We start from the raw sequence: 13,105 nt of genomic DNA, 5'->3' as shown, positions 1-13,105 counted from the left end.
GTATTAAAATTTACTTGATTCAATTAGTGTGCACTGATATATTTGAAGTGCTGTTTTTTTTTAGACATTCCTTAACTCTTCTTTTTCTTCTTCTTCTTTCGGCTGCTCCCGTTAGGGGTTGCCACAGCGGATCATCTTCTTCCATATCTTTCTGTCCTCTGCATCTTGCTCTTTTACACCCATCACCTGCATGTCCTCTCTCACCACATCCATAAACCTTCGCGTAGGCCTTCCTCTTTTCCTCTCCCCTGGCAACTCTATCCTTAGCATCCTTCTCCCAATATACCCAGCATCTCTCCTCTGCACATGTCCAAACCAATGCAATCTCGCCTCTCTGACTTTGTCTTCCAACCGTCCAACTTGAGCTGACCCTCTAATGTACTCATTTCTAATCCTATCCATTGTCATCACACCCAGTGCAAATCTTAGCATCTTTAACTCTGCTACCTCCAGCTCCATCTCCTACTTTCTGGTCAGTGCCACCGTCTCCAACCCACATAACATAGCTGGTCTCACTACTGTCCTGTAGACCTTCCCTTTCACTCTTGCTGATACCCGTCTGTCATATATTACTCCTGACACTCTTCTCCACCCATTCCACCCTGCCTGCACTTTCTTTTTCACCTCTCTTCCACAATCCCCATTACTCTGTACTGTTGATCCCAAGTATTTAAACTCATCCACTTTCGCCAACTACTCCCTGCATCCTCACCTTTCCACTGACCTCCCTCTCATTTACACACATGTATTCTGTCTTGTTCCTACTGACCTTCATTCCTCTCCTCTCTAGAGCATATCTCCACCTCTCCAGGGTCTCCTCAACCTGCTCCTTACTATTGCTACAGATCATAATGTCATCAGCAAACATCATAGTCCACAGGGACTCCTGTCTAATCTCGTCTGTCAACCTGTCCATCACCATTGCAAATAAGAAAGGGCTCAGAGCTGATCCCTGATGTAATCCCACCTGCATGTTGAATGCATTCATCACTCCTACCGCAGACCTCACCACTGTCACACTTTCCTCGTACATATCCTGTACAACTCTTACGTACTTCTCTACCACTCCCGACTTCCTCATACAGTACCACAGCTACTCTCGAGGCACCCTGTACAGTACCACAGCTCCCCTCGAGGCACCCTGTCATATGCTTTCTCCAGGTCCACAAAGACGCGGTGCAACTCCTTCTGGCCTTCTCTAAACTTCTCTATCAACATCCTCTGAGTAAACATTGCATCTGTGGTGTTCTTTCTTGGCATTAAACCATCCTGCTGCTCACTAATCATCACCTCACTTCTTAACCTAGCTTCCACTACTCTTTCCCCTAACTTCATGCTGTGGCTCATCAATTTTATTCCCCTGTAGTTACTGCAGTTCTGCACATCCCCCTTATTCTTAAATATTGGCACCAGTACAATTCTTCTCCACTCCTCAGGCATCCTCTCACTTTGCAAGATTCCATTAAACAATCTGGTTAAAAACTCCAATGCCATCTCTCCTAAACACCTCCATGCTTCCATAGGTATGTCATCTGGACCAACAGCCTTTCCATTTTTCATCCTCTTTATAGCTGTCCTTACTTCCTCCTTGCTAATCCATTGCACTTCCTGATTCACTATCTCCACATCATCCAACCTTTTCTCTCTCTCGTTCTCTTCATTCATCAGCCTCTCAAAGTATTCTTTCCATCTGCTCAACACACTCTCCTCACTTGTGAGTACGTTTCCATCTTTATCCTTTATCACCCTAACCTGCTGCACATCTTTCCCAGCTCGGTCCCTCTATCTAGCCAATCGGTACAGGTCCTTTTCTCCCTCCTTAGTGTCCAACCTCTCATACAACTCATCATATGCCTTTTCCCTCAGCCTTTGCCACCTCTCTCTTCACCTTGCGCCTTATTTCCTTGTACTCTTGTCTACTTTCTGCATCTGTCTGACTATCCTACTTCTTCTTTGCCATTCTCTTCCTTTGTATACTCTCCTGTATTTCCTCATTCCACCACCAGGTTTCCTTTTCCTCCTTCCTCTTTCCAGATGTCACACCAAGCACCCTTCTTGCTGTCACCCTTACATCTGCTGTAGTTTCCCAGCTGTCTGGTAACTCTTCATTGCCACCCAGTGCCTGTCTAACCTCCTCCCTAAACTCAACCTTGCAGTCTTCCTTTTTCAACTTCCACCATTTGATCCTTGGCTCTGCCCTCACTCTCTTCCTCTTCTTGATCTCCGTCATCCTACAGACCACCATCCTATGCTGCTTAACTACACTTTCCCCTGCCACCACTTTGCAGTCTTCAATCTCCTTCAGATCAACCATTTTGCATAGGATGTAATCTAACTGTGTGCATCTTCCTCCACTCTTGTACGTAACCCTATGTTCCTCCCTCTTCTTAAAATACATATTCACCACAGCCATGTCCATCCTTTTGGCAAAATCCACTATCCTCAGACCTTCTTTATTCCTCTCCTTGACACCATACCTACCCATCACCTCCTCGTCTCCGCTGTTCCCTTCACCAGCATGCCCATTGAAATCCACTTCAATCACCACTTTCTGTCCCTTGGGAACACTGTTCATCACTTCATCCAAGTCACTCCAAAAATCTTCTTTCTCACCCATTGCACACCCAACTTGCAGTGCATATGCACTAACAACATTCATCATCACACCTCCAATTTCCAGCTTCATAATCATTACTCTGCCTGAACTCTTTTCACCTCCAAAACACTCTTGACATACTGTTCCTTCAGAATAACTCCTACCCCATTTCTTTTCCCATCCACTCCATGATAGAATAATTTGAATCCACCTGGCCTTACTCCCCTTCCATTTAGTCTCGTGCACGCACAATATATCAACCTTCCTTCCCTCCATCATATCTGCTAACTCTCTCCCCTTACCAGTCATACTGCCAACATTCAAAGTTCCTACCTTCAGTTCCACTTTCTTTACTTTCCTCCTCTCCTCCTGCCTCCGGACATATCTCCCTCCTCTTCTTCTCCTTCTTCTTCGGCCAACAGTAGCCCAATTTCCGCCAGTACCCTGTTGGCTAACAGTACTGGTGGTGGGCGTTGTTAACCCGAGACTCGACCGATCGGGTATGGAAATTTGTATTGTTGTCTGCATATTGATTTGGCAAAATTTTACACCGGATGCCCTTCCTGACCCTCCCCATTTATCCGGGCTTGGGACCGGCACGAAGAAACACACTGGTTTGTGCATCCCCTGTGGCTGGGTTAGACATTCCTTAACCATGCTTAGAAAATATTAATATAATGTGATGAATTTTGACAAAAATGAGCTGACATTTACTGCTTTATTTAACAAAGAAAAAAATACTAACACAATTGTGAGAGAACAACAGCAATGGGTGGGGACAGTTATCATTTTCCAAAAAAAAAAAAAAAATTTCAAAAACTTAAAACTTCATCAAATGAGAACCCCATTATTATGAATTGCAGTACTTACTTTTTAGGCAGACTAACATTTTTATGCAAAAAAAAAAAAAAGTAACTGGTCTACGTGTTCTGGCAGGAAGTAACTTCTGTGTGCAGTTAGAATATCACCAGTTACAGAGAAAATTCTGTCAGAAGGGACACTGGTGCCATGTACAGAAAGATAGTGTCTTGCTTTGTGGGACAAAGGTGGATACTCTTCCTCATGCATTCTCCACCAGTTCAGTGAATATTCAGAGAGTGAAACAGGTTTTTTGCTGCAAAGATATAAAATGATGAAGAAATAATAACAAAAAAATTGTGCTTTAGAAGAAGAGGGAATTCACAAGTATTTTATGTGCTACTTTATAGCCCCATTTGAGTGCATTTTAAGACAGTATTTTGATAGTTATTGTTTTAAGTGTCCAGGACAAATTTCAGTAACACTTTATTAGAAGGATGTTTATATAGTGACTTAATAACTTATGTATGAGTATGGAATGATATTTAAGAAGCAATACTTGATTAGTAATGAATAGTTAACATCATTATTTGCAAGATTTATAACAAAACTAGCAAAATACCCGCGCTTCGCAGCGGAGAAGTAGTGTGTTAAAGAGGTTATGAAAAAGTAAAGGAAACATTTTAAAAATAACGTAACATGATTGTCAATGTAATTGTGTTGTCATTGTTATGAGTGTTGCTGTCATATATATATACATATACACATATACACACACATATACACACATATACAGATATATTATATATACATATACACATATATTTTTTATATATATATTTTTTATATATATATATATATATATATACACATACATACATACATATACACACATAGATGCACTTACAATAACATAGAAATCAATATAAACAACATTAACATCATTATCATATGAGAATATGAAGTAATATATAAGAAGCACATTTCATATAAATATAAATTATTAAACAGTAAAATCTTCTTCTATAATTTGCTACCGTGGCTTTTCGTTGGTCTGTCCAGGATTTTAAATCACATGTAGCTTGCAAACCGTTTCACGTATTGACTTGAAATGTGGTACACATATAATACGTCACGTCTGCTATCCGCTTTATGGGTGATGAATGAATTACTCTTTTTATGTTTATTTTATTTTAGAATCAACTCCTATCTGCGCACACCAGGGCGGCCGTGGGCAGATGCGTATGGTGTATTCACTCCATGTTATCGTGCATTGCGCTGTCACTGGTATTTTGATAAAAGAATTTGAACAATATATAAGAAGCGTATAAATTATTAAACAGTAAAACATTAACATTTAAGAAGTAAAGTTACATTGAGTACTACTGCAGTGCCTTCGAGTATACCTCATTTTTTCTTTGCCCATTACATGCTTAAATGTATACATTTTTTGGTGTACCTACCCGAGAACACGCGACATATAACCGACCGTGGGAGAAGCATGGATTTTAAACACGCGTTGAGTTCATCTGCTGGTCTCCCTCGTGGAATAACTGGTAATGTTTGACTAAAATCTACAGCGAGTAAAACGACATTACCTCCTTTATTTTTTTTACGATCTCTGAGATCTTGCTTTTTTCGGTTTAAGGCTTCATAAGCTCTTTTATGTTCAATGTTGTACTTAATAAGTACTAATTATCACAAACCATCATCTTTGAATGTTGCAAGACTTTCGCCTTGTATGTAGATCGGGGTAATTACATTCATTGCATTCCTAGTCTGAATTACAATCTGATTGTATGGGTGGTTACCTGGCACTGTAGGGTTGCCACCCGTCCTTTAAAATACGGAATCGTGCCGCGTTTGAGAATGAAATTGCGCGTCCCGTTTTGAATCAATACTGGACGGGATTTATCCCGTATTTTTTTTATCATTTTTTTTTTAAAGCAGCGTCTCATGCAAATCATCCCACACGCATTTTATGAAGATGCCTCCTTTCCTACTTTTGATTGGGTAATACTTGATGTCATCGTTAGTTTGATTGGTGTTTTTAACTGTCCAGTGAGGAGGGCGTGTCTTTTAAGTACAGTCTGCAAAGTGTTGGCACTGAGATGTTGCGTCAGCGCCATAGTTGAAGCCCCTAACGTTGCGGTCAGCAAGTCGGCTAACATCCGCCATGTGCCGTCTTTCAGTTGCGAGAAGCAGATCATAGAATGGTTGAAACTGTTGCCTCTAACGTTGCGCCACGGCGTGTGCTTCGTTTATACCTCGTGTCTTCTCATTAAACTTTTATCTCGCGAATATGTTATTGCAATCTGCAGCGGGAGCGTTTCTATAAACTTAATTTAAACTTACGTTTTACACCGTGCTTTGTTTCCCTTATGAACATGCTTGTATGCTTAACTCGCTCCGTTCTCAATTGTTTAATTAATTTTTTGCTCTTCGCTGTTTGCGGCTGTTCCTCCATTTCCCCCTACTTCGTTCTTTTATCTCGCGAATATGTTATTGCAATCCTTAACGGGAGCGTTTCAATAAACTGATTGAAAATAGTTTTGCATTTACCTTTTTAGTAAAAGGCGAGCTTTTAAGCCTCAGAAATCACCCCGTAAATGCACACGTTTAATTGCACATGTGTTAATATGTATGCTCACACAGTATTAAAAGACAGTCAAAAATTAACGTCATTTACCTTCATTCCCGCGTGTGACTCGTGCTGTAAATGTCTTCCTTGTTTTTAGTTCACGTGATTACGTAGGAGGCGTGATGACGCGATACGTGACTCCGCCTCCTCCATTACAGTGTATGGACAAAAAATATGTTCCAGTTATGACCATTACGCTTTGAATTTCGAAATGAAACCTGCCTAACTTTTGTAAGTAAGCTGTAAGGAATGAGCCTGCCAAATTTCAGCGTTCCACCTACACGGGAAGTTGGAGAATTAGTGATGAGTGAGTCAGTCAGTGAGTGAGGGCTTTACCTTTTATTATTATAGATAAGGTTTTTTTTATTTAATTAATTTTCTTATTCACAGAGCTGCCCTCATTCAAAATTCACTACAATTTAACAAACATATGCATTGCCACATCAGAGTCCACACATAATATATGGGGGGTGGGGGGGGCTCCTTGTTTTAATACAAATTAATGGCTGATCCTTTATAAAACACTTATATCATCTTGCAAATATTGACATAAGCCATGATAAAATAATCAATTATTGCTTCTTAAATAATAAATATGTTATCCAGTACCTATTTGTGCATTATGAATCTTTGTTTAGGTACCCTTCAACTAAACTGTTATTCAAATTCATGCCCTTATTGGACGTTTAAACTAATCATGATTTAGCAGAAATTAAAAATACAGTGGGCAGACTCGTTCCTTACTAAAATTCGAAAACTTCTACATACTTTCAGTTGTTCACATGTAGCAGTCTTGTTAATCGGTCTCAAAAATGTGTCCTCATGGTCGTCCTCAGACAAAGAAAGAAGCATTTTAAAACAAGGATCTAGAGTTGATGCTATATATTCAATGTCCTTAAGTTCTGTGTATCTTAAGAGAAAAAAAGTCACCTCAACCTCATACGTACATCCAACAGCTTTTTAATTTTATCTTAATAAGATTGCCTAAAAAAGCATATCTAAACTTCAAGTCACCATGAATAGCAGATTTAAGATATTTAATGGTTGTGGAGTGACGGGTGCCAAGATGCATCTCCTCCAAAAACTGAGCCTGCAAAGGCTCAATGACCCACAAGGTCAGGTAATCCCTACTCAGACATAAATAGCTTTCATTGGTCATAGAGCCTTAACAACATCTTCTACAGCTGTTATATCAGCTTCTGTAAGAATGCACAGGACATTTTCATTGTGCACTTCGGGTGAAAGCAGAGGTGCTGAGATGGCTGTCTGTTCTTCCAAAAAGTCTTCCTAGCATCTCCACTGCATTGTTCCATCATTTGACCATATCAATCACAAGTGTATACAGTATATGTTAACAAGTGCAGTAAACCTCGGTTCTCTTCAAGTACATGGCTAGTTGTACTGCTTCTCTGGAAAAACTTTACAACACGCCTCACCCAGCTAAGCAAGCAGGCAGTGGTTGGATTTTTCAGTGCAGCAAATTGAGCGTGTGTGCAAAGTAGCCGACATGAAGTAGCCCTGTAAGCTCTATCACATGGATCATATTAGAAGCATTGTTAGTCACGATTGTTGGTTCCTTTCTCTTTTATGTTCCATTCACCCAATGCAACTGTCAACAAGGCAGCAAGGCTGCTCCCGGTGTTACAGGCATGTAGTGCTTGTGTCTGTAACACAACCACAACATGTGCCTAGTTATTTCTAGTGGAGTGACATGTGATTGTCACAGAGAAATCTGCTGCTCTTAATGTCCAACTGTTGCAAGTTATGGCCACTCCCTCCGCTTACCTGAGAGATGTGGTAATTCTTTGCTTAAGATCTTCATGAAGCCCAGGTACAATAACTTCACTACTTTGCTTTCTGGTTGGTTTAGTATACCGTGGTTCCAAAATCTGTATCATTTGTCAAAAAACCCTTGTTTTCAACAATGGTGTAGGGTCTCATCATATTACAGAAGAAAACTGCTATAAATTCTGTTATTTTCTGGGCACAATGTAAATTAAATGGAGGCTTGGAGCTAAACCTTGTTGCCAATGTAGATTGTTTAGGCTCTACTTGTTTGGATATTGACTGAGATAACATTTCTGGGTGATGTTGGGATAAATAATTTCTCTAATTTGTTGTGTTGCCGCAATGTTTAATTTCTGAGTTGCACAGCTTTCATATAGCTTTGCTTTTATCCAGTTCTTCTTTTCTGACACTGTTTGTGTCTGTAGTAACTCCAGACGTCTGATTTTAAGTGTTGAAGGCTCTGATTTCAGTTGAGGAGGACACAGCATTTTGTGCAAGATAGTAAAGTACTTTTATCCTAGAAAGCGTTAACACATTAGCTACATCTACTGGATCAGACAGCAAAAGCAAAGATGAACAGAAATACATGTAATAATAGAGTAGGATAGAAATGAACAAGTTCAATCTTGAGACTTTAAAGAATCAATATTTTTACTCAGGCCTATAAGGCATCCTTCACTAATACGTGGTTGCACAACCTTTGATAATGATGACAGCAGTCAAACATTTCTTGTAGCCATCTGTAAGCGTCTTATACATTTTTGTCTGTAGGGGCTGGGAAGTGTTTTGGCCTTGGAACATCTTCAGACTTTGTTGTGGGTTTTTTTTTTTTTCAGACTTTTTTCTGTCCTCCCAGGCCACCCGACCTTATCACCAGACTCGCATTCAGGTCTATATTTAAGGCCTCTACATCTCTATTAATTAGATATCTATCATCCTTTAATGTTTATTTTTTATTATTGTATACTATTTATTCATTATTATTCCTATCTAATCTTCTATGGGGTTCTTTGCTTTCATCAAAACAGCCCTTCTTGGAATAGTGTGTATCATATGTTACAGGGTGAAACCATAACAACAGATCTCTCTCAAGTGAGCTTTATGCTCTTTGCGTATCTTTTCTTTTATATTTTAATTTTATAGAATTTTTTAAAATCACGTAACACTCCATACACAACTCGAGTTTTACAAAAAGGAAAAAATAAAGTTTTGAAACAAATCAACCCCCACCCCTGAGAAAGAGAACTTGTAAATTATTCAAAAGGTTCAAATGGAGAAGTATTGTATATAGTACTAGACTGCTTTCTAATAAACATCTTTCACTGCTGTCATTCTAATAGAGGCTTGTATGAGAAGCTTGCATTGTTGCAGCAAAAAGAGACTGAGTGTAATGTGTTTCTTTGCTGTGTGATCTATTAACTCCTGATTTACTACATTTTCACTGTGGATTTTGAAATGCCAGGCTGACCCACCATTTTCCAAAGCCAAAACAGCACTAACATCTTCCACTAAACGACTGATGTATTGTTGCACCTTTGGGCAAAATACAATAAAATAAATTTATTTTCTGCAGTGTTTAAAAACTTTGGCTGGAACATAGAGCACCTTAATGTTAATAAAGATCACATTAATTCTAAAAGAAGTTGTAGCTCGTGTCATAATCCCCACCATGCTTCGGTTCTACAAAAACAATTAGATTGTCTGATGATAAGCAAATATATGTGCAATTTTAATTAATTTGAGCATTTTCTTACATTTGCTTAGCACATTATGTGTGTGTGAGTTTGTGTGTGTGTATCAGAAAAAACAGAGCAGAAGAAAACAATCCTTCTGCACATGAGCATGCAGAGTGGATTTTGCAGTTTTTTCTAGTGGTGGAAAAGCTTTCTTAATATTAAAATGGATGAAAAAATGAATAAGCATCCCACCCACATCTTTACTTGAGAGCTTGTCCTTGGGAGATAGATAGATAGATAGATAGATAGATAGATAGATAGATAGATAGATAGATAGATAGATAGATACTTACTTACTTACTTACTTACTTACTTACTTACTTACTTACTTACTTTCTCTCTCTCTCTCTCTCTTTCTTTCTTTCTTTCTTTCTTTCTTTCTTTCTTTCTTTCTTTCTTTCTTTCTTTCTTTCTTTCTTTCTTTCTTTCTTTCTTTCTTTCTTTCTTTCTTTCTTTCTTTCTTTCTTTCTTTCTTTCTTTCTTTCTTAATCCCAAGGGGAAATTCACATACTCCAGCAGCAGCATACTGATACAAAAAAACAATATTAAATTAAAGATTGATAACAATGCAGGTAAAAACAGACAATAACTTTATATAATGTTAATGTTTACCCCCCCGGGTGGAATTGAAGAGTCGCATAGTTTGGGGGAGGAACGATCTTCTCAGTCTGTCAGTTAGCACATCAGTTCTGTTTCTGCATTTTTTAATATTTAATGGCCTCATAGAATATTCATTGTGTTAAGTATTCAGATAAGTAAAGTTGAATGACCAGAAGACTACTGAAAGTAAACAATGCGCTCTTATAGAAATACTGGCAACTCTTTTAGCCATATGTTTTGAACATTGTTTCCGTTGCTCCTTACTTTACCTTACTTGTCAGACATTTTTGACTTGTATTCAGTCCATTAAAGTAAAGTAGTGCAAAATACACTTTTTATGGATAATATTAAAATAGATGCCCTCATAGGGGAGTTCCTTAGTTGTGATTGTGTAACAACAACTGAATAATTAAAAGTAATTAAAAGAAAATGCACTGGTAAGCACTGTGCGTTATGTAAAATAATTTTGTCAGAACCTATTAAAACTGATCAAACATTGCCACCAGTGAATCTTCTCTTGTTCTGCCTCTTCTTTATAACCAAATCGTATAGCAGTAGCATATTTTGATTGCATTAAGAAACTGTAACATTTAAGTTTTGGTAGTTCAAATGTAGTATTTTAAAAGCAAAATATACGTTTTAATAACATAAAACAGAAAAAGGGAAAAGTAGTTTTATGTCCATGGTAAAGAACTACTCTCATGGCTTTCCTAAGGCTTGGCTTTAAATGTGTTATGTTTTAAATGGAGCAAGTCTTTTTGCCTCTAGCATAATAATGGGAAAGTTAGTCCTAGTACATGAGTGACATGAAAAATGTGTGTTAAGTTTTGATACAGTTGGAGATGATGAAAAAAACTGTAAAATTTTAAAATTTGGGTTTGAGTAAAAGGGGAAAAATGCATGACTGGAGTTTTATTTTTTCCCTGCCCTCCCAGCCATCTGATCTTATCACCAGACTCATTCTTAGAGACTTGCATCATGGTATTGTATATAAGGATGCTACTCTTCTACTTGATATTTTTCTATTTTTAAGATCAGATAAATTATTTTTTTGCCTCTTTACTTATTTTTTAATATTACCTAATCTCATTTGTTTCTCTTTTCTTGTTACATTCTTTTTGACATCTTGTAAAGCACTTTGAGCTGCTTTGTAGGAAAGTGTTCTATATAAATAAATGTTATTGTTAAAAAAGATAATTTAATGCTTGGATATTGTAAACAAGTTGTACTTAAATGAAATTGTTGAGCTATTAAGAAAATATGGTAAATACTTGGGAAAACCAGAATTTTTCTAAAATTCTGTGTCAGTCTTAGTCCCTGCCAGCTGTTAAATAATTGATCTTTTTCTTTTTTAACAGAGCGCTATTTCTCTTGAGTAAAGGAATGGTGAGTAGTGTTTACTGAAATGTGTACTGCTTTAGTTATCAGTTGAATGATGTCTTGTAACGCAAAGGAATGTTTTGAAATGTAGTTTGTGTTTTTAAACATGTGTATGTGCACTTTAAACCAAAACATTGCAGTTTCAGTCCATGCTTCAGAATTGTGTGACTCTGAGCAAAGTATTTGTCATAGCTGTGATGCAGCTGTTAAAATAAATACATAATAAATAAATAACAGTTTATAAGCAATGTTCCCCTTAAGGAGTAGCCTGGTGCATGCAGTTTTTTTTTTTTTAAAGGAAGCAATTTTTAAAGTGCCAGTATTAGCAATGCATTTCTGTAAATAGCACAAAAAAAATCACATATGATTATTTGCTATATTTCATGTTTAATGCCAAGTATCTAGAAATAAATTAAAAAGTTTGTCCGTCAGTTAGTGTCCAACACGCTATATCCTAACACAGGGTCATGGGGGTCTGCTGGAACCAATCCCAGCCAACACAGGGCTCAAGGCAGGAACAAACCCTGGGAAGGGCGCCAGCCCACCGCAGGGCACACACATCCACACACACTAGGGACAATTTAGAATTGGCAATGTCTTTGGACTGTGGGAGGAAACCGGAGCACCCAGAGGAAACCCACGCAGACACGGGGAGAACATGCAAACTCCACGCAGGGAGGACCCGGGAAGCGAACCCAGGTCTCCTTACTGCAAGGCAGCTACCACTGCGCCACCGTGCCGCCCCTTAAAAAATGTATTAGTTATAAGCTTAATCAACATTAACAATCTGTCCAGAATTTTAAAAGAGTTTTAGTTCTCATCAGTTTTTCTATATGCTCCTCATCTAAGCGATTTGTGGAATTTGTTTTTATATTGCTGTTTAAACTAAATTCTCTTTCACGGTCAGAACTTGAGGCTTGGAATTTGCCACAAATGTTCATAAGAGAAAGTAACTTCATGAATTGATTGGGTTGTTTAGTAAATGTAACCATATCATAAAATGTATTTATAGTAGCTGTTTCTAATCTTTCTTTAATCAGTATCCAGATCCAGATAGCACAGTAATTGTGAGTAGGATCATTGTCATCTTTAAACTTTTTTCTGCAGTATTCCACTAATATGTCATAGTCCCTAATCACAACATTAACTTCAAAATATCTGGGTAGCCCTCTGACTTTTTTTAATGGTTTAAATGCAGGCACATCATTTGCTTCTGCAGCACTGACAACTTCTTTCAGTTCTGCCTTCCTAACAGAGGACCTTCAGAAAATTCTGAAAACAGTCCTTAGCAAATTCCCAGTATCACTCATCAGGGGAAAGTCTTTGCAAGCATCACCCACAACCAGGTCCTTACTATGTGCCACACAATGTTGTTCTGATAAGTATAGAATGAACTAATGCAAAAGAGCAGCTACACCTTTTCATTTGTCCTGCATCACTGATGTGCCGTCCAAGGTAAACATTACCATATGGTTTAAATTGAACTTGTTTTCCATATAACACTGAAAAATTCGAGCCCCAGGAAAGACAAACTTTCACATACTGTTGATTTTTTTTTTTTTTTTT

General features: G+C 38.0%; 2 protein-coding genes across 2 annotated transcripts in view; one reads left to right on the top strand and one right to left on the bottom strand.

Moving 5' to 3' along the window:
• The window catches only part of armc6 (armadillo repeat containing 6), a 494,113-nt gene that overhangs the window by 27,529 nt on the left and 453,479 nt on the right, over positions 1–13,105 (bottom strand). The gene's annotated exons all lie outside the window — the stretch shown is intronic.
• Positions 1–13,105, top strand: part of mau2 (MAU2 sister chromatid cohesion factor) — a 60,647-nt gene that overhangs the window by 9,590 nt on the left and 37,952 nt on the right. The window contains exon 6 of the mRNA XM_028816253.2: positions 11,518–11,545. Coding sequence (XP_028672086.1) covers positions 11,518–11,545 — 28 coding nt within the window. The remainder of the gene's footprint in view (positions 1–11,517; positions 11,546–13,105) is intronic.

This window comes from Erpetoichthys calabaricus, chromosome 12 (assembly GCF_900747795.2).
Source record: "Erpetoichthys calabaricus chromosome 12, fErpCal1.3, whole genome shotgun sequence".
Lineage (NCBI taxonomy): Eukaryota > Metazoa > Chordata > Cladistia > Polypteriformes > Polypteridae > Erpetoichthys > Erpetoichthys calabaricus.
This window is presented reverse-complemented; position numbering and strand designations above follow the sequence as displayed.